General features: G+C 31.6%; 2 protein-coding genes across 2 annotated transcripts in view; one reads left to right on the forward strand and one right to left on the reverse strand.

Moving 5' to 3' along the window:
- The window catches only part of LOC125861751 (coatomer subunit zeta-1-like), a 162,764-nt gene that overhangs the window by 76,034 nt on the left and 63,559 nt on the right, over positions 1 to 23,171 (forward strand). The window lies entirely within an intron of this gene.
- LOC125861237 (uncharacterized) lies at positions 17,381 to 18,376 on the reverse strand. Its single transcript, XM_049541180.1, has 2 exons — positions 18,286 to 18,376; positions 17,381 to 17,820 (listed from the first exon to the last, which is right to left on the reverse strand). The coding sequence occupies exons 1-2, from the start codon at positions 18,374 to 18,376 to the stop codon at positions 17,381 to 17,383; spliced, it is 531 nt and encodes a 176-aa protein (XP_049397137.1).

Raw genomic sequence — 23,171 nt, forward strand, 5'->3', positions numbered from 1 at the left:
AGCTTGTGCACGAGTGTACCTTCTGGGCTTATGGGGGTCCAGTTAGGTTTAGTCTAGTTGTACTTAGTTTGTTTCTGGTATACTCGTGTGCTTTCTTTTCTTATCCGTTTGACCTCTTTGTGTCTAGATTCTATCCTTTCTTATTGTTTTTACCCTTTTTGCTCAGTCGGCCTATGATGCCTACTGAGTACCTGTTGTGTTGGTACTCATGCTACACTCTGCATCTATTTCGTGATGCAGGTCCCAGTACCAGTTACCAGCGGTGATTAGTTCCAGCCTTCTTTTGCAATTGTGATTCGGAGACGAGGGCGAGCACTTGGCGTTTTGGGGTTTGTTCTGTCTCCTTCTTTTGTTTTAGCTAGTCTTGTTGTCTTTGAGACACACTCTGTTGTGGTCCACTTTTAGGACTTGTACTCTTTATTAGATAGCTCTGTACTAGTGACTTCCAGGTTCTGGGAGGGATTTATGTATATATTTATTTTGGGTTGCTTCCGCTTTGTTATCCTTGTTTAGATTATTGTTTTCGCTAGTTTCTGCCCTTTTGCTCATTGCTTGATATTCTGGGTTACGGGTTGGCTTACCTACTGGTAGGGTATAGTAGGTGCCATCATGACTCGAGAAATCGGGTCGTGACATTAAATAATATTGACATCGCGAGGTCGGTATTTTATATTAAATTATTTTTTAACTTATATAAAACCGTCATTCGGAGGACGATTTATTTAAAGTTAATTGAAAATATTAATTTATTACATACTATTTAATTTTACTGACATCTGAAAGTCGGTATTATAATTTTTTTTGTTTTAAATTTTACACAAAACCATTTTCCGGAAGACGATTTAAATAAAATTAAATCAAAATATTTCTCAATTTTGTTTTTTATATGGAGAAATAGGGAAAATTGTGTCTGCTAGTGCAGATATTTTTAAAAAAGCGACAGACAACGTCTCTATGTCCGTCGCTTTTTAAAAAAAATGTTTGACCAACATTTTGACCAAAAAGCAACAGACTAAGAGACATTGTCCGTCGTTTTCTTACAATAATTGACCAGATATTTTGACCAAGATGCGACGGACATAAATATGTTGTCCGTCGCTAATTTAAAAAATAATTAAACAATTAAAATTAATAAAAAGCGACGGACGGCGTGACTTTTTTAAAATTAATAAATAATTGTTTTTAAAGCGAGGGACTGCGTCACTATCTATATAAAATAATTAATTAGCAAAAATACGCGAAAAAAGCGACGGACTAAGAGACGCTGTCCGTCGCTTTTTTAAAATGTTTGACTTGATATTTTGACCAAAAAGCGATGGACTAAGATATGCCGTCCGTCGCTTTTTTTAAAAACTAATTAATAAAATAAAATAAATTAAAACGACGGACAGCGTGGTTATTGTTTAATTTATAAATAATTATTTTTAATAAAACGCGACGGACTAAGAGATGCAGTCCGTCGCTTTTTGTAAAATAATTTTAAAAGTAATTATTTTAATTAAAAAGCGACGGACGGCATCTCTTAGTCCGTCGCTTTTTTGGAGCGACGCCGTCTGTCGCTTTTTCTTCCGTCGTTTTTTAGCAGATTTTTAGTAGTGAAGTAAGCTATAGCTACAACCTGTAAATATGCAAACTATAGTTAATTATCCTAATTAAGTTTATTATAGTGACTATTTGCGAAATTTTACCTGTTAATATCCTCAATTTCAACTCAACTCGCTCATTTGACATTCCTATAAATGAGCATATATATATATATTTGATGTTAAAAGTTATTTTTGTTGTAGAGATGTAAGTTCTACAAAGTGGTGGCTAGTGACTTTGTTGTATAAGGCAGAGTGTTGACCAGTCAAGAACTATCGTCTTCAGAAGCAGGGCCGTCTTAACCCCTAGGCCACTAAAGCAATCGCTTGGGGCCCCCCATTTTTAATTTTTTTTTTAACTAATATATGCTATTTTAAAAATTAAATTAAATTGTATGTACTATGAGTGTTGTGATTTCTACTAAGGAAATTGCATATGAGATGAATATATATAGAACCTGAATTTCATATAAACAATTTGATAAAAATACTGATAACGGAAGCACAAAGTCACTTGAAGAATCTTTTAGAATTGATTACTTTATATATTTGAACCAATTGAAACATACAAAAATATTTTTGATTTCCTATTCAACGGTAAAATATTGAGATCACTAGATGATGAGAAATTAAAAAAAAAAACATTATCTTAACCGTGAACTTTCATTAACACATAGTAGTTATTCTGATATTGATGGTTTGGATTTATTTTTTGAATTAAAAGTGTTAAGAGAAATAATGCAAGTAGAAGATAATGATTTAATAAAAATATTCAATCAAATAAAAAGACTTGATTATTTTTCAAATACACATAGTGCTTATAGAATAATGTTAACAGGTTTTGTAACCGTTGCCTCGGCTGAAAGAAGTTTTTCGAAACTAAAATTATAAATCTTATTCAAGATTAACAATGTTTCAAGAGAGATTGAATGGATTAACTATACTATCAATTGGAAATTAATTGTTAAAACAAATCAATTATAAAACAGTAATTAATGACTTACATCTAAAAAAGCTAGAAAAGTAGATTTTAAATAAAAATATATATGATGAAAAAAATATATTAGGGCCCTCTCTTAAGCTTCGCTTTAGGCCCCCAATCTTGTTGAGTTGGCTTTGTTCAGAAGATGCAAGTTATAGAAATAAGGATGAGATAATGGAAACTAGGAGAGTTAACCCGAGGAATGAGGATGTCTGAGACAAGGTAGGAGTGACTTCCATGATGGACGAGAAATGAGAAGCGCAACTAAAATGATTTGGATATGTGAAAATGAGATGTGCAAATACCTCTGTGAACAAGTTTGAGAGGCTTGGATATAGTAGCCAAACTAAAATTAGTCTCCAGAGGTCAGTTATTACAGAAGATTAACTTAAAATTGTGAGGTTGGTATTTTCTGTGGAAGAATGCATTTAAACAATCTTTTTATCTCCACAAGATAGTATAAGGTTTGCATACACTCTACCTTCTCCAAACCTCACTTATGAGATTTGATTGAGTATGTTGTCACTAAGGTAAATAAAAGATTTAGCGGCAATAATAAATATGAATATTTTAAATCAACTCAATGTATAAAAGCCGCTAAAAGTTGTCGCAACTTTAGATGCAATGATAGAAATTTAATTATCAGAAAAATATTTTTACCATAATTAATAACTGAAAATTTAATTATCACTAAATATCTCTTTTGTTATAGTGGCAATCGTAAATTGAAAGGATATACACATTTTATTGTTGAAACTTTCACATGAAATTTCCTCGTCGAAAATCGTACCAAGGACTTGAGAAAACTATCATTTAAATTCTTCATTCATAGCCATCTTCTTTACATTAATGTATTATATTCTAATTATTGGTGATAATGTGATAAGTACTCCTTCTTTCTTGATCAAAGATATCAAATTTGAGCCCATTGGAGCGCTTTACCAAGGACTTCTCGAATCTTCTCACACCCCAAATCCGAATGTGATGGCACGTGTCCATTTCCCACCGGACACGTCAGCCTAACCCAACCACAATGATAGAGAAGTAGAAATATGAGAATAAAAGATAATAAATAAGCGAAAAACTTTAATTAAGACTCAACACTACCCAGAATTTGGTTGTCACATGTACAAACCTCTAAATACAGAATTCGAATAAAAATATACAAGTCTCAGAGTATAGTTCTCGAATAGAACAAAACTGAAAGTAAAGATAACTCAAGGGCACGTCTGGAATGAACCGATACCTCTCGAGTATGTCCCGAAGCTCAATCTGCTAAAGAAAATACTAAGCCGAATCTGAGAGAGAGTTGTCAACCTACACAATTGTGTAGAAGCAAGGGTGAGTACCGAAAACCACAGGTACTCGCAAGTAACTCTAAACTAAGCAAAACTAGCAGCTACAAACAATTCCTTTCAATCCCAACTGAACCACCGAAACTTCAATCTAGCAGTAAACCAACCAACCTATACTAAACAGATCATNTGTCTCAACATCAACCTCATATCCTCATGTAAGAGCAAATAGATCATATATCACATGAAGAGGGGCAAATAGGTAAAATCCACACACCACAGACAAAGATGAAGTCAAATGCGATGCAAATGCAATAATAATGTCATGTAGTCATGATGCATGTCTGTCCTACGATACATATCTGTTGACGTAATCAGTCCGCGCTAAATACTCAAATCAGAACCCATGGGGGCCACACATGGACCATGTATCACCGCCGGAACCAGATCCCATCGGCATCCAAATCGCTAGCCGAAGCTAGTCTCAACTGTGTCTCATATCCATCCATCCTCATATCAGTGTCTCAAAACTCATGCAACAGATAGTTCACACATGGGATGAATAATGAATATGCACATGTCATCAATCACAATCATATCACGATCACATCATAGTATTACACATCATCTGTCTCAATCACAACCATATCACGGCCACATCATAGTAATACACATCACCTGTCTCAATCACAACCGTATCACGACCACATCATAATATTACACATCACCTGTCTCAATCACCACCATATCACGACCACATCATAATATTACACATCACCTGTCTCAATCACAACCATATCACGACCACATCATAACACATTTAGCTTGTTTTATTCCCCATCTTTCATTTACACCAAATTTCAATCAACAAATAAAATCCATCCTCAATTCCCATTACTCCCCAACACAATTAGGAAAGTAGTCATGCGTAGTCGAAGAGTTTTACAAAGTTTGGAAGTCACTTGCCTTAAAATGAACTCCAAAAGTTACTTGACTTGAGCCTTTCCTTTCCGAGTAGAATCCGGATCACGATAATCTATTCAAACAATTAGTCACAATCACAATTCGAGTCCAATGACACAAAAATCAAGAAATTTAGGGGAAAAGGGCAAAACGGTCCAAAAGTCTCATATCGGAAAACGATACCCAAATCTGGAAATTTTTGATGTAAAATGATCCTTAGAGTATTTGGAAGCTAATAGTGAAAACCAATTTGAAAACGGAGTTGAAATCAATTCACAAACTCAATTTGAAGGAAAATCCACGTTCTTGAAGAAGCCTAAAATATTCGGATCTGAAACCCCGACTCGACAATGAAATATCTCTTGAAAAACATCTTACCCATGCTTAGATAAGCTCAAATATGAAATTTCATCAACAACGGAGTTAAGATCGACCTTGAAATTCTCAATTTATCAAACTTTAACTTTACCGGGAAAGTCCAAATTGTACGCGGTTAATATGATGAAAATAATCGCTGAATCACTAATTTTATGTTAAAATCAGTTTACCCATAGCATAAGGATCGTAAATATACCTTTTTCATCAAAAAGGGAGTCCAAATCGATAAAACCCCAATTTTTCCCAAGAGGTTTACGGATAGGGAAAAAAAATCAGATAAAGAAATTATGAGAAAATGTTGAATTGAAGATTGAATGCTAACCCTCATATTAATTCAAGAAGAAACCCGTAAGAATCACTCCATTCCGATCTCTAGAACTCCCGATATGCTCAAAATATCAAATGAACACAGTATGAGATTTTTATAACAGTACATGACTGTAATGCACCAGAAAAACAGCAGTTAATCTTTCACTAAAAAGGCCGTAATTTCCTCATACGATAGTGAAATGACCCGACTCTTTTTTGTAAATGTCTTAAATAATGATACGGACCTGCTCGTTCAATCGGAGCTCAATTTCATGCTCGTTTGCCCAGTCAAATATCATTTCTACTCGGTAAACAATTATTTCTTATTTGCGATAAAAGTCCAATCTCAGGTTAGTGAAAATGCACCAAAATTTGCAGATAAGTCCTATAATTCATGCTCAAAATTTCAGAACCTTCGGAAAAAAAATTTCGATCTTTAAAACTAATAATGAACCCTTTAGTTGCCACAATTTGCTGAAATAGTGTCAAAGCATCCAAGAAGCTTAAAAGCTCACCCAAAACTCATTTGGCACTTCCCGAACATAAATCAAATATGCTACTAGCTTGAAAATGATGTTTTGGACTCAATGAAATCGTCGGAATTTGAATTCGAGGTCTCCTTGACCCGGTATCCGATAAGGCGTCAAGAAACTAACTTTAGGCTCAAAAACTCGAAACGCACTCGGGGCCTCTAAAAATTCAACCAAGACTCATTCTAGACTTAGAATCACCCCTGAATCCAACGGTGCCCTCGGAATTCCATTTCGAGCAACGGAACCTCGTTTGTTGACCAAAGTCAACTCTTGATCAAAATTTCACAATTTTAGCAACTTAGGACCTCAAATCTTCGTTTTAACTCCAAATTTGACTCCGTAAATTCTCACAGATCCGTTTCGACATTCTAAAACTGCTGGAATCGACGGAAATCCAATTCGAGTCTCGAAACTCCAAATGACTCGAAATAACACTTTTAACCAAACTTTAACTCTTAAAAACTCAACTTTTCATCAATTTTCCTCCAAACCAACTTCGAAAATACAACAATTAGGACTCGGGGCAACTACCGGGAGGGGTAAAACGGTCATTTTATGAAAATTTCCAAAAATGACCTTTAGGGTTATTACAAATTTAGTCGGATCTGTAGTTCCTTAAGGCTTAATTTGGCAATTGACATTATTCTCACAGTTTTATATTTTGTATTTGTGATAATCTAATAATATATATATTGATATTAAACATAAACATAATACTGAATAAATATTTTGGTAATCTTAATAGGGAAATTTATTGGAATTCCACTAGTTTAGGAGCTAATTACTTAGATACATGTTAGTTTGTAATATTACGAATCTTACCGAATTTTGGTGCATCTAGATACATCTAGTTACATACCAGATACATGTATCTCGGGATACATGCAGTCAAAATTAGGTATAATTTATTCTTGATACACTATATTCAACTGGTTTTGCATGTATCTAGGATACAAAGACAAATCTCTATCATCCCCTCTCATCTCACTTGCCTCTCCCATATCTCGCTCGCGTATCTGGTAAATCATATACATGTGAATCACACCAAATATATGTACATAGTGTGTATCTAATGTGATTCACATGTATCAGGGATACACAAACATATCTCGCTCACCTCTCTCTTGTTCTTGTTCGCCTCTCTCTCGATTTTTGTGTATCTGATAGCAAAAATCATGTGTCTAGGTGTATCTAAATTGAAATCAGATATGAAATTATTAAATAATGAGATAAAATATAATTGTTACAAAATATGATGAGAATTTGTAAATATGATAGAAATGTTTGTATAATTAGATAGTGTCCATCTTATTAACTTAACATATCGTAGAATTTTTTAGGGAATTTTACACAAATCTCATTGTGTTAAGAGTTAATTACATCTTATATTTACTCTTTTTCAAATTACAAAAATTCCTTAAATTTGGTGAAATCCGGATACATCCCAAAACGTCCCAATTTCGAATACATCCATCAACGTCCCGATACATCGCATCTCGATTTCAGACACATCACTCAATATTTTGATACATTGTGTACGTCCCGATACATCACGTAAAGTGATGTATCCGATCGATACATTGAGTAAAGTGATGTATTTAAGGATAGGAGAGAGTGAGGATTTTTGTAATTTTTTTAAATGGTAGAAAATTTTAGAGAATATGATAAAACAATTTATGTAATTATGTGATTTTTCCAATTTTTTAACTAGATTAACAAACTGTAAATAGTTTTTTGGGTATTCATTGGGAGGCCCGACTTAACCCCTAGGCCACAGATTCATTGCTTGTATATTAATAAATATTATATGTATTGTTTTAGTTATAAGAAAACGTCGATTTAAAAAAAACAATTCAACTTTTAAGGAAAAAATCATTTTTTAAGGAATCGCTACTTAATTCTTAAAAAAATTAAGAAAAATTTAGAGTTAATTTCAAAAAAGTTAAATACGAAAATCATTTGAAGTTTCAAAGAAGGACACGGATTCACATTTCCGTTTAAAGAAGATTTTTAGGGTACTTGAAACGTTCGCTATCATACGGTTATTCAACGATTTAAAATATTTGATTAATTTTCAAAGAAAGAATAGACATGAAAAATTCATGTAAGGAAGTAATTAATTTTCACACTTGATTTTTTTTTTAAAAGAGCACATTTTGTCCAAAAAGATGACTAGGTAAAGAAAACTTTTAAATTCCTTAGAAGGAACGACAATTTGAAAATATTTTTTTACAAGTAAGAAATTCAACCATACTTCGATAAAATGGAGAAGACAAGTGTTTATTTTTTGAATTTTTTTTATAAATAAGCCAATCACCAAAATAATTCATCTTTTACGGAATTTGAATTTAGTTATAACCAAACTAATATCAAATAAAACAAATAAGAATTAAATATAGTAAATACAATAAAAGAAAATAAATATTGGGACGAAATCTGATGTATGTCCGCCTGAATCATTACTTGGGCTTAATTCTGCTGAATTTAGGTTGGGAAAATTGTTTGAAATAGCAAATTATTAATTCAAATTAAATGTTATAGCCATAGTTTCTTTTATTTGTAATTCGCAACAAACATTCCATGTTTTTGCCATCTCATTTGTGTATCGAAATATACAAATAGACCGAAATATACAAATGCAGGACCCATTTGTATACCGAAATATACAAATGTAAGACCCATTTGTATACCGAAATATACAAATGTAAGACCCATTTGTAGATCGAAATATACAAATGTAGGACCCATTTGTAGACCGAAATATACAAATGCAGGACCCATTTGTATACTGAAATATACAAATAGGCTCAAATACATATTATATATATATATGTATACCAAAATATACAGATTAATAGCTATAGCAAACATAAAGTTTGTTATGGAGCGCAATTATACAAACTATAGTTATAGCATATAAATATGATTTTTATGTTTGCTAAATCTAAAGAAAAAATTAGCAAACTAGTTAGTCATAAAACTTAACATAATTAGTAAAAACCTCCATACTTTATAAATATTAGCAAAAATATCAAAATGTCATTAATTTAAAAAATATTATGTATCCTAATTTACTTCCTATTTTATTTCACCTTAAATACAATTTACACGTTTTCCAACTCTTTCTCTCTCATATTTAAAAATATATATATATATATTTTCTCTCTTTCAGATTTACCTCTTTCAATTCTTATCCATTTTTCAACTCCCACCTCATTCTCCCTCCCATCATTTTTGGTATTTTTTTTTTCAAAAATTAAAAAATATATTTCTAAAGATATTCACACCAATCTCTTTGATTAAGGTATGCATCTTTATCCGATTTGTAGATTTATTTACTGATTTTTATTTTTATTTAAATCTTTCAGATTTGTTGTTTGTAGTTGAAATCTCGATTAGGGTTTCATAACCTCTAAATCATTCTCCAATGGCTGAACTCTAACTCCAATTCCAATTCCAATACTTTTTCGTCGAACGAGCGGCTGCTACCTCTTGCCGACGTGGTGGCTGACTATGTGAAGCGGTGGATCCACAACTATTACTATCTAAAATCTGATTTTCCTTTTATCATCTTGATTGAGATATTGTGTGGAACAAATGCCTATGTTAATAATTTTATGATCAGTTTGCATCTCAACTCCATTGTGCTCCATCTGGAACTTGATGTATTTTGAGTAGTATGTTATGTCTTGCCAATTCTCTGTTAAGCCTATTAATCACTATTCTGTATACAGATAGAAGATGATCCTAGCCTCTTTACTCTGTTTGATTTGTTGCACTCTTTTCATGAAGTTATTCTTCTATAAGTAAATTGCAAGAGATATGGCTACCGATAGAGTTTGATAGTTTCATATGTAATCTAACAATCCGAGACGAACGTTATATATACTTTTGTGGCCGTGTTGATATCTTAAAGTTAATATGAAACCATTTATTTTATAATTAGACATTTATAGTTACGTTGGTTCTTTCCGGAATCATATCTCATAAAGTTTTGTTTGATACAAATGGAGGGATTATCTTTCTTCTTTTTTCTTTTCTTTAAATAATTGGGGTTGAGGAAAGGAAATGGGGAGGAGATTACAATGTGAGATTCCAACTCTAATCCAACAGGGAGGTAGCCAACTAAGCTATTAATTAAGATTCTTCGAAGCGGTCATTATCTCAATTGAGTCATCATGTTCAACAATATCCTATTCTTTTAATTTTATGTGAGTCATGTATGCGATTTTAAGCCTTGTAAAAGATTGCGGAAAAGAGAATTTCTTTAAAGCATATAAAGATAATGATTATCGATAATAGAATCGAGAAGTAATTATGAGAATTTGGTATAATGCTTTTATATACTCTCTTCTGTCCTAATTTCTGTGGCACAATTTGAATTAATTTAAAATTTTAGAAAAAAAAACAAAAACTTTTGACATTTATGATCTAAAATTTCATTAAAAGGGAATTATAAGTTAAATTGTTTTCAATTATAGAAAGGTTCTTTTGAGGTTGACTAAATAGATAAATGTGTCACATAAATTAGGGAGTATATGTTTTATCTTCTTCCTAATTCTTGGAAACGTATCGACAATAATTACTTCCTAAGTATATTTTTTTTTAAAAGTGAGTCAATTGGGATGACTCAAATGCAACTTCATGAAATATCCAGTTTATGCATTACGATCGTCATTGTTCTTAATCAAGAATAATTTTAGAAAAATCTTATATGGCTAAAATTCTTGTGAACAAGTAAGATAAATATATGTGAAGTTGAATGTTTTATAATTTTAAAAAAAAAGATAATTTTTTTTAATGATTAGTTTTAATAACAAAGAGATCAATCCATAAGAAGGAAATATATATGTATTTAGGAAAAAATGTTATGATCCAAGTATGTAAAAGGGTAAAATAAATCGATGATAAGCTTATACAATCATTCATTTGAATTTCTTGAGTTGCGCATGACAATGCCAAATTTTGTGTACTTTATTTTATAAATTTAGTAAAATATTTTAATCCAGAATGTCCATATATCACTAAAAGCTAAACTTCCAGATTTGTTTTTAATCACATTAATATTTCTTCATCTTATATCCATTTTCTTCCCCTACCTAATGATTTACATTGTGAGTTTCTCAAATTTTTTTAACCTTTTACATGATTTTTTAATTCTTCTTTTTAATATTATTGTCTTTTTCAAGTTCAATAGGTTTTTTAGCGACCACGCGAAGCGCGGATAAGTTTTGCTAGTTTATATATAATACAAAAATTGACGAAACATCAAGTTTACGGAAAAATAAGAAGGCTACTGCCAAACATATTAAAAAATGGAACTTTAACAGGTATCACATTTATCTAAAATAATATGCATTCAATATAGATGATGATATGGATAATTAAAAAGGAACTAAAATGGAGAATTTAATTTAATGCAATTTATTCTTGACAAGGAGAGACATACTGGGAAGATAACGGCAAAACAAAACAGACATTGTCTAGATATTACAAAGGTGATTAATTAGCCAACATGATGAGATTAAACAAAGAAATAAGAATACATTAACAGGATGAAATCAACTCGATGTTAACACTTTGTTTGGATGGTTGGTACGTATTGTTTCATAATGTATTGTATTGTTTTAAGGGTTTGTTATACCGTTTAACTTTGTCATTTATAGCTGATATACCGTCCGTCGAGGTTGTTAGAGTTTTGCCCTAATTTTCTTATCATATTTGAATTTTACTTTTCCCTTAAAGAAAAGTCAAAGCATAATCATAATTGTTTCTAGTTTTCGTTAAAGGAAAATATAATTAGTTGACTCTTTTATCCTTTCACTTCCGATATTCTCCAACTCATAAATCCTTCACAAGTACATCCATTCTTCTCAAAAACAATTTGATAGGAGTTTCACACAACACCTCTTAATTTGCGGATTCATCTATTACGGTTAGAGATGTCAAATGAGTTGGTTGAATTGAATTTGGATAACATCATATCACACTAACACCTCTTAAATGGAATTATAAGAATTATTACACATTGTGGATAATTGCTTTGCCATAGGAATGCCACTACGTCAAGGTTGTCATAATTTAAGCAATTTATTTATTCATACTCATTAAGTATTAGGGATAATTTCAGAGACTTCCCTAAGATTTATCTTCGTAATACTCATCTCTCTTGTGATATATAATAGGAAAAACTACATAAATGAGTCATAAAATAAAAAATAATTACAAGTTTATACTCAAATTCAAAGTAATTCTTGAAATACTCATTCTCTCATAAATAATTACAGCTCATACCCCTCATTCATTAAGGGCGTATAATTTTCGCTTAACTGATACTAAATCTGATACTGTATTGATATCATTAAATATGATAATTTTCGCTTAACTGATATTATTAAGGTTTTTTGTTCAGAAATTACTCATTAGTTAATGATACTATATATATATATATATATATATATCAATTTTTCCAGACATGATGCCATTTTCCACTATTTCACCAATCTTAATAACTTCAGCAAATGTTTTTCCAACAACGGAAAGTAAATAATGAAAGTAATCTGGTTCTTGCGCTTGAAGGAAAACATCGATCATTTCAGACTCTTTCATTGGAGGCTTAACCCTAGCAGCTTGCTCCCTCCACCTAATAGCATATTCACGGAAATTTTCAGTGGTCTTCTTCCTCATGTTGACAAGTGAAGTGCGATCTGAAACTATGTCAATATTATATTGAAATTGTTGAACAAAACATCGAGCCAAATCATCCCATATATGACAGTTAGAAGTATCTTGGTCTATGAACCATTCTGAGGCAATTCCCATTAAACTTTCCCCAAAATAAGCCATGAGCAATTCTTTTTTGCTTCCAGCCCCTCTCAATTGATTACAATATCTCTTTAAATGAGCTACATGATCTCTGTGTCCATCATATTTCTCGAACTTTGGAATTTTAAAACCGATGGACAAATGAACGTGGGGAAACAAGCACAAATCCTTGAACGAGACACTTTTGTGACCTCCCAATCCTTGCATATCTCTTACACTCTATTCCAAACTTTTCATTTTTCTAGCCATTTCTTCATGTTCCTCGTTCTTAACAACTTTTTCAGCTTCAACATGGGAACTATACTGATGAGTGTGAGGGTAAGAGCTTGGAATTTTAAAAGTCAATTCAGAAGTATAATCTCGATGATATAGAACTTTGGGTAGAGGATCGTTGTTGGATTTTGGCTCCATTATAGGTTGTTGAATGACATTAGTCGGCGTAGTTGGAATGAATAGTGGATTACTTGTGATAGGCGTATTCAAAGGGTGCACCGTAGAAGTTCCAGCTACATTGGATGCGGGATTGAATTCAGGTGGATAAATTGGATCACTTATCGATACTTGGACAGGGGGTGACATATTTGTATTAAGATAGTCACGGATTGAAGGCGGTGGAGCTTGTCCACTCATCCAAGTTTCGTACTTCTCCGTCATTTGTTGTCTTAGTATCCTTATATCTTCGGCTGACACTGTTTCTTGTGACATCATCTGGTTTTGGACCTCATCATTGTCTGACTCATTTCCATCTTTGCGAGTCATTTTATTTTTTCCTTTTGACCTTATATTATAGGGATGGGATGTCAGCTTAACCACAAATCAACCACCTTAATTTAACTGTGCATAGATAATAATGCTTGTTAGGTTTAAACCTTCTTCAGTTATAATTTTTTTTTTTTTTAATAATGCATTGATCAAATCCGTTTGAGATTGCATACGTAACACGCTTGCGAAGATCTTTGCATATTTTTTCAAAAACTCAATAACTAAGTTTTTCTTTTTTAGAGCTTTGAGATAAAATTCTTTAGTTTTTTTTTTATTATTTGACTTATTAAAAGAAAATTAATAAAAACTTATTTTTGATAAAGATTAAAGCTTCTTGTTTTCCATTTTTTTTTTGAACTTTTGAAAAACGATTTTTTATTTTTTATTTTTGAATAAAGATCACCGAACCCAAAGAGGGTTGCCTACGTATCTCATTGAGGTGAGAATCAGGTGTGCATAGTTCGTCCAGATTGGACTGTTAAAAAAAACTTTAAGATATTGACTTGACTTGACAAATGCATTATTTTCCAAAGTTTTATGAAAGTAGAATCCTTTTTTTTTTTAATGTACAAAAAAAAAAACTAAAAATAATTTATTTACTTTTTTTTTTGGAATTTTGTTATAAATTTATATATATATATATATATATATATAATGATTTAGTATCAGTTAAGCAAAATTATCAATCTTAATGATACCATTACAGTATATGATATTGAATATCAGTTAAGCGAAATTATCAGCCTTAATGATATCAATACAATATATGATACTGATTTAGTATCAATTAAGAAAAATTAGTTTGGGAGTATATAGTGTAATTATTTAGTGGGTATGAATGTAAAGGGATATATATTTGTAATTATTTTGCTTTTATGAGGTATTTGTTTAGTTTCCTTACACTTACCTCTCTTATTTTGAATTTTTTATAACAATTCATTTAACTTATTAATTATTAATGTAAAAAATTATGATACGACAAATTTACCCTTTTTAATATATCCTATTTTGGAAAAAGTTTTGTTTTTTTTTAAAAAATTGTTATAAAATAAATATTCTCATCTTCCATTAACCCATTCTGCTAAAGTTGTTTTAGAGTTGATGCCACCGATTTGTTTGTCTAATTTTATTGAAAATGAAGAATTTTATAGAGATAAAGCACAAGTGCCTCTAGATTATGATTGAAATTTCAGAGACACATCTAAATTTTTATTGAAAATGAAGAATATTATAGGGATAAACATAAATGCCCGTAGACTATGACTGAAATTCCAGAACATCTAAATTCTAAACTTAACTAGGGTCCTATTACCCCCCTGAATTCATTTTTTTCGTATTTTTGTATACCTTTTGTACTGACGTGGCACCTTCAACCGCCCGAATTGGTTGTGTTTGTACACACGCGCCTGTCATGTGTGTAAATAGTTTTTAAATTTTTTTAAAAAAATTCTTTATTTTTTAATTCTTTAGAAAATATATTCTCATTTTATTTATCTTGTATTTAAATTAAGTTAATACACATATTTTTTTTTATCTTTGTTGTAAAATGAGAGCAAAATATAATAATACTAAACAAGTAAGGAAGACAAATTGTGATGAGAAGTATAGAGTGGAGAATATTATTTAAAACTCTTCAAGTGTGTTCTCACAAGGGTGAAAAGACTACCCTTTTATAGGATTTAGAAAACACATGTTTTCATTCTTTAACCAAATACGTTAGTACAACTATAATAAATACAATAAATACATACATTACATTAGAGATGAATTAAGAGAAATATTCACACAATTAAGTGGATTTGTAACACTCCCCCTTGGATGTTTATAGATAATGTGCCTCGTTAAAACCTTACTAGGGAAAACCCAGTAGGAAAAAGCCTAGTGAAGGAAAAAGAGTACACACATCTTGTAATACGCCTTGAGTGTTGCCTCATTAAAAACCTTACTAGGAAAACCCACTGGGACAAAACCTTGGCTAAGGGAAAAAGAGTACAACGCGTATTTTACTCCCCCTGATAAAAAAATTATTTGAGATCTTGGAGACGACGCATTCCAATCTTGTATCTTAGCTTCTCAAATGTTGATGTTGGCAATGCCTTAGTGAATAAATCTGCAAGATTATCACTCGAACGAATCTGTTGAACATTTATCTCACTATTTTGTTGAAGATCATGTGTGAAAAAAAACTTAGGTGAAATATGCTTTGTTCGGTCTCCTTTGATATATCCTTCCTTTAATTGAGCTATGCAAGCAGTATTATCTTCATACAATATTGTTGGAATCTTCGTTTGCACAAAAAGACCACATAATTGCAAAATGTGTTTAGTCATTGATCTCAACCATACACACTTTTGACTGGCTTCATGAATTGTTATTATCTCTGCATGATTTGAAGAAGTAGCAACTATTGTTTGCTTCATCGAACGCCATAATATAGCTGTACCTCCATATGTGAATAAATAGCCTGTCTGAGATCTAGCTTTATGTGGGTCAGACAAATATCCCGCATCTGCATAACCGATCAATTCTGACTTGGATGTATTAGAATACAACAACCCCATATCAATTGTTCCTTGAAGATATCTGAATATATGCTTAACACCTTTAATGTCTTCTTGTTGGACATGAGTTGAATCTCGCCAATAAACTTACTGCGAAGAAAATATCTGGTCGGGTATTGTTGGCAAGGTACATTAGTGCCCCGATAGCACTGAGATATGGTGTTTCATCACTAAGAATCTCTTCATCCTTTTCTTAGGGTCGGAATGGATCTTTATTTATATCAAGAGATCTCACAACCATCGGGGTACTCAATGGGTGTGATTTATCCATGTAAAATAGCTTCAAAACCTTTTCAGTCTATGTTGATTGATGGATAAATATTCCATTTGCCAAATGTTCAATTTGAAGGCCAAGACAAAATTTTGTCTTACCAAGATCTTTCATTTCAAATTCTTTCTTCAAGCACTTAACAGATTTTGAAAGCTCTATAGGAGTTCCGATGATGTTCAAGTCATCAACATAAACAGATATTATTACAAATTCAGATTTTGACCTTCGTACAAAAATACAAAGAAATATAGAGTCATTCTGATACCCTTCCTTTAACAAGTATTCGCTAAGACGATTATACCACATTCGCCCTGATTGTTTCAATCCATATAAGGATTTCTGAAGCTTTATCGAACAACTTTCTTTTGAATTTTTATATGTTTCAGGCACTTTTAGTGCTTCAGGGATTTTCATAAAAATATTGTGGTCTAGTGAGCCATATAAATAGGTTGTGACAACGTCCATTAGATGCATTTCAAGCTTTTCATGAACTGTCATATTTATTAGATACCTGAAGATAATTGCATCTACCACAGGAGAATATGTCTCCTCATAATCAATGCCAGACCTTTGCGAAAAACCTTGTGCCACAAGTTGTGCTTTATATCTTACGACTTTACCATTTTCATTGCGTTTTCGCACAAAAACCCATTTGTGCCCCACTGGCTTGACACCTTCAGGTGTTTGGACTATTGGTCCAAAAACTTCACGTTTTTCAAGTGAAGCCAATTCCGTTTGAATTGTTTCCTTCCATTTTGGCCAATCATTTCTCTGTCTACATTCATTGACATATCTTGGTTCCAAATCTTCATCTTGTTGCATTATTTCAACTGCAACATTATAGGCAAAAATATTATCCACCACAATATTATTTTGATTTCACATTTTTCTCGTCGAGACATAATTTATAGAGATTTCCTAATTCTCATTATTTTCAGGTACATGGACCTCCACTTTGGTGTCATCATTTATTATGTCTTGGAGCTCTTCATGAGCAATTGCCTCCATATTATGACCATCTTGATCATTTATTTCTTTCCTTTTCCGAGGATTTTTATCCTTGGAACCAATTGGTCTACCACGTTTTAAATGTGGTCCAGACTCATTTGCCTTAACATTTTTTCCTATCAGGACATCAACTCGAACTTGAGCATTAGCAGCTGGGATATATGATTTAGTAACCCGTGGAAGGTTAGTAAATGCATCCGGCAGTTGATTTGCAATATTCTGCAAATAAATTATCTTTTGAACTTCTTGCTCACATTGATTTGTTCGAGGGTCTAAATGAGACAGTGAAAGTGAATTCCAATCTATCTCATTTTCCAACTGCTTTTGTTCTCCCCCTAATGTTGGGTATACTGATTCATCAAAATGACAATCAGCAAATCTTGCCGTAAATAAATCTCCAGTCCTAGGTTCTAAATATTTTATAATAGAACGAGATTCATACCCAACATATAGCCCCAACCTTCTTTGGGGACCTATTTTTATGTGTTGTGGTGGAGCAATTGGAACATATACCGCACAACCAAAAATTCTAAGATGGGAAATGTTTGGCTTCTGACCAAAAATCAATTGTAATAGGGAGATGTCATGATAACTAGTTGGCCTTATGCGCACAAGTGAAGCTGCATGCAAAATAGCATGCCCCTAAATCGAAACAGGCAACTTTGTTCTCATCAACAATGGTCTAGCTATCAATTGAAGACATTTAATCAATGACTCTGCTAAATCATTTTGAGTATGAACATGTGCAACATGATGTTCAATTGTTATTCCAGTGGACAAACAATAATCATTAAATGCCTGAGATGTAAACTCACCAGCATTATCAAGACAAATTGTTTTTATTGCATAATCTGGAAATTGTGCTTTTAACCTTATTATTTGAGCCAACAACCTCGCAAAAGCCATATTGCGAGTTGATAATAAGCACACATGAGACCATCTTGTAGATGCATCTATCAAGACCATATAATATTTAAATGGTCCACATGCAGCATGAATAGGTCCACATATATCACTCTATATCCGTCCCAGAAATGCAGGGGATTCCACCCCAACCTTAGCCACTGATGGTTTGATAACCAACTTTCCTTGTGAACAAGCAGTGCAAGAGAATTTCTTTGATTGAAGAACATTTTGGTTCTTCAAAGTATGCCCATGTGAATTCTCAATTATTCTGAGCATCATATTATAATCGGGATGGCCCAACCGGTCATGCCAAATGATAAAATCATTAGAACTAGTAAACATTTTGTTTACCATGGCATGTGATTCAACTGTACCAATATTTGTATGGTACAACCCAGAAGAAAGTGCAGACAATTTTTCATGCACAATTTTCTTCTCTGCATTTATTGTAGTAATATAAAGGTATTCAACCTTTCCTTCATTCGCAGTCTCAACACGATAGCCATTTTGGCTAATAACCTTGAAACTTAACAAGTTTCTTTGAGACTTACTACAATACAATGCATTATCAATTACCAATAATGTTCCTCCAGGTAGTAATAAGGCCGCTCTTCCAGAGCCCTCAATCAATTTTGTACTACCGAATATTGTATTAACATATGCCTTTTTCATTACAAAATGAGAGAAATATTTCTTTTCTCTTAGTATTGTATGAGTTGTGGCACTGTCCAGACCATTACTCATCTTAGATCCAACTGAAGACTGGAAAATTTTATTTATCTTCATAAAAATAAAAATACATAATAAAAAGTACGAAACTTAACAAAAGAAATCTTAATACATAAATTTTAATTAAGACATTAAAAATACATCAAAACATTATTCATTTCCCAGTTCAATTATCAATCTTCAGTTGCGATCCCCAAAGAAGTCCTCAGCTTTTAGATGAGTAATATCATCGAGCCCATCAAAAGCATCATCTTTCAATGCTAAATTTGCCTCAACATTCTCATCATATTTTTGAGAAGATCCTTCCTTAACATCATCTTTGAGAGTCAAATGTGACTCTACTCAGGCATTAGAAGAGGAGGTACCACTTTTATTCCCTTTCCTTTTGAAGGAATTTTGATACAGCCTGACAAAATGCTCAGGTGCTTGATATTCATTTTTCCAGTGACCTTTAAGGCCACAACGATGACAGTGATCGCCCTTGCCTTTTGAAGGATTATTTTGAGAACCCATATTGTTCTCCCTTTTGTTATGACCACCACCTCGACGATTATTATATCGTTTTTTGCCTTTGCCACGCCCGCGTACATTATCATGGCCCCGATTATTTTATCTTATTTCAGACTAGCCATGTGCTTCTACCTCGTATGCCTCCGGTAATGGAGCACTTCCAGTCGGACGGGCTTCATGATTTTTCATTAAAAGGTCATTATGTTGCTCAGCCACCAAAAGGCATTAGATTAATTCAGAGTATTTTTTAAAACCTTTTTCACGGTATTGCTGTTGTAATATCATATTGGAGGCATGGAAAGTAGTTAGTGTTTTTTCCAACATGTCCTCATCTTTTATAGTTTCCCCACATAATTTCAATTGGGAAGTTATTCTAAATACAACAGAGTTATACTCAATTACGGTTTTATAATCTTGAAACCATAAGTGCATCCACTCATAACGAGCCCTTGGCAATACCGTTGCCTTGAGGTGGTCATACCTCCCCTTCAAACCTATCCACAATTCAAGTGGATGTTTCACTGTTAAGTATTCAACCTTCAGGCTTTCATCAAGATGATGACGAAGGAAAATCATAGCTTTCGCTTTATCCTGACTTGATGCCTTATTTCCTTCGATTATACAATCACCAAGACCCTTAGAGGTAAGGTGAATTTCAACATTAAGTACCCATGGCAAATAGTTCTTTTCAGAAATGTCAAGTGCCACAAATTCAAGCTTTGACAAATTCGACATGATGAAAACTATCATAAAATAGTTGAGTTAATAACATGATGTGATTTCTTTATAATAAAAGATAAATTTATGTTTCAAATGATTAAGAATTAGTATAAAGTATATTATATGCATGAACATGGAATGTTACAAAAACATGTAAACTCATAAAGTATGAAACGGTAGATTTAATATATGTTCTAATTATTTTTCAATATTTACTTCTAGTTTCAATAGTTATTAACGTCAAACTTTTGTAAGTTTTTCAAGTCATATTTAATATAATACTACTTTCTTTTTGACACACAAATATTTATCATAAATTTATGACAAGAAAATATTTACAAGTCTTCTACTAGCATGTTATCACATTTCCTACTATTTAATTTAGAGTTATAAGTTAGTAGCATATAAACAACATAAACATATAAAATATGAAACGTATTGATTATTATGCCTAATAAAGTATTATAATAATACCTAAAGCAAGTTATATATGCAGTAATTAAATTACGGATCAAAGATTTATGCAAGTCCTATTAGAGATGTTATAAATATATAAATGTATACCTGACTCTAAAAGAAAGTTGATTAACTTTTAGGAATTAATTTCGAATTAAGTAGGTCTCAGTTGGTTAGAGACTCGTGCTGATAACGTGTTGTAAAATGAGAGCAAAATATAATAATACTAAACAAGTAAGGAAGACAAATTGTGATGAGAAGTATAGAGTGGAGAATATTATTTAGAACTCTTCAAGTGTGTTCTCACAAGGGTGAAAAGACTACCCTTTTATAGGATTTAGAAAACACATGTTTTCATCCTTTAACCAAATACGTTAGTACAACTATAATAAATACAATAAATACATACATTACGTTAGAGATGAATTAAGAGAAACATCCACACAATAAGTGGATTTGTAATAGTCTTGTATTTAAACTGTTTTTTTTATACCTTCATTAATTGTTTTTTCTCTTTTATTTCGCTATTGATTTTATTTACTCTTTTTATTTTCTTTGTCTTTCCTTTTGATTTGATTTCAAATTTAATTCCAAATGTCTTGTATTTAGAATAAGTTAATTTCGAACAACTATCAAAATAAGTGAAGAAAATCAAATAAAACATAAAAAAAGTAAAACGTTAAAAATTAAAGGACACTTTTTAATTACTTTTTAAAAATACACATAATTTTTTTAAAATAATTAAAAGTGAAAAGATAAGAAATTAATGAAAGAAAAAATTAAAAACAAAAAGTTTAAAGTGGGAAAAAAATTAAAATAAATATTTTACAAAGAAAAAAATGAAAATAATTAATATATGTAAGTTTTAATATTAACAAATATGTGTAATAACTAATTATAAAGTTACCAATTAAAAAATTGCATGTGTCTAATTTGTTCATTGACTATTTGGCTTCAAAAGAGTTTGCACACTCTCTCTACCACGTCAATATTTATGGTGTACTTATTTCATCTTATTAGTTTAAGGGGTAAATTTAGATATGTCTCTCAAATTTCAATCATAATCTAGGGGTACTTGTGTCTTATCCTAATTTTATATGAAATGTTGGAACTTAAAAAAGGAGTAACTCAATTTTCTTATCAAGTGGAATGCAAACAATTTTTTTTTTGTTAAGAAAGGATACTTATATTAATTATATATAATACTTGTCATTACAAAACCAGGTGACTACAATAGGAGCTATCTCCAAGACTAGTGCCCTTAGGCATAACATTAATATTACTACTACTACTAGATACAAGGGGGTTAGTAGTTATCCCCGCAAAGCTACTAGATACTATTATAAGTGATTTTACCATGAATTACATAAAATTATAAATTCCTTTAAACGAAAGGGTTTCAATGGAAGATTGAAATACATCGATTATCAAGGAATCAAAAAATTGTATATTAGAAAGGGAATTTTTTTTAGATTATAATTCTTTATATTAATAATTAAGAAGTGAAATGAATCGTTATCAAAAGCTTAAAACAAAGGAGACAAGTGTAATATCGTAAACACCAAGAAAAGTGAATGCTATTGAATCAAATCGTCTTTGAAATTATTCCTAAGTATTATATTGAAACTTCATTTATTTAACTAACTAATGTGAATCCTCCAATTCACTTTTGACTACTCATGCATGGTATAGTACCACTAGTCGTATTAATTGAGTAATTGACCATAATTTGTTAAAAGACTAATACGATAGATAGGTAGAATGAAGATAATACTAAAAAGTGTCACACCAACTTTCAGAGTTGATTTAATTAATCACAACTACAAGGACTTCAATTCTCATTTTTAAAACATTAATTAGCTCAAGGAATATACTATCACCACCACTTCCGTAGCCTAGCTAAAAACTACTCAAATCATTAAAATCAAATTTAGTAGACGTTTGGATATGTAATTTAATTCATCTTGCAATTTGAAATTATGAGACTGAATTAATGTTTATGTGATTTTATGTCATGGTTTTAAATCATGAGATAAAATTCCAAATTTTCTAAAAAGCTTGATTTTTGAAAATTTTATATTATGATTTCACATTTTTCAAAATAAATATTGACCCACAAATTTATATTTCATATTAAAAAACCCACCATTTTATGTCTATATATATTTGTGATAGTACTAAAGGACTACTGACTCATTCAAGGTGTCTTAAACCTATTAAAGACATCTAAAATCACTGAGCTATAACAACCTATTATGTCAAGGATGTCCAAAATATGTTATTTAATCACTTTGTATATCATCTTACTTGTACATACAGTATTTTTTTCCGACAAAGGCATGTGCCTCCACCCCTATTGACCAATAAACGACTCAATAAA

The sequence above is a fragment of the Solanum stenotomum genome, chromosome 4 (assembly GCF_019186545.1).
Source record: "Solanum stenotomum isolate F172 chromosome 4, ASM1918654v1, whole genome shotgun sequence".
Classification (NCBI taxonomy): Eukaryota; Viridiplantae; Streptophyta; class Magnoliopsida; order Solanales; family Solanaceae; genus Solanum; species Solanum stenotomum.

Excerpts from the sequence above, each read along its gene's own strand:
- LOC125861237 (XM_049541180.1), bottom strand. The coding sequence starts at position 18,376 with ATGGCTTTTGCGAGGTTGTTGGCTCAAATAATAAGGTTAAAAGCACAA. Across the intron at positions 17,821-18,285 it reads AATTTGTCTTGATAATGCTG|TATACCCAACATTAGGGGGA; the intron begins GTGAGTTTACAT and ends TTGATGAATCAG.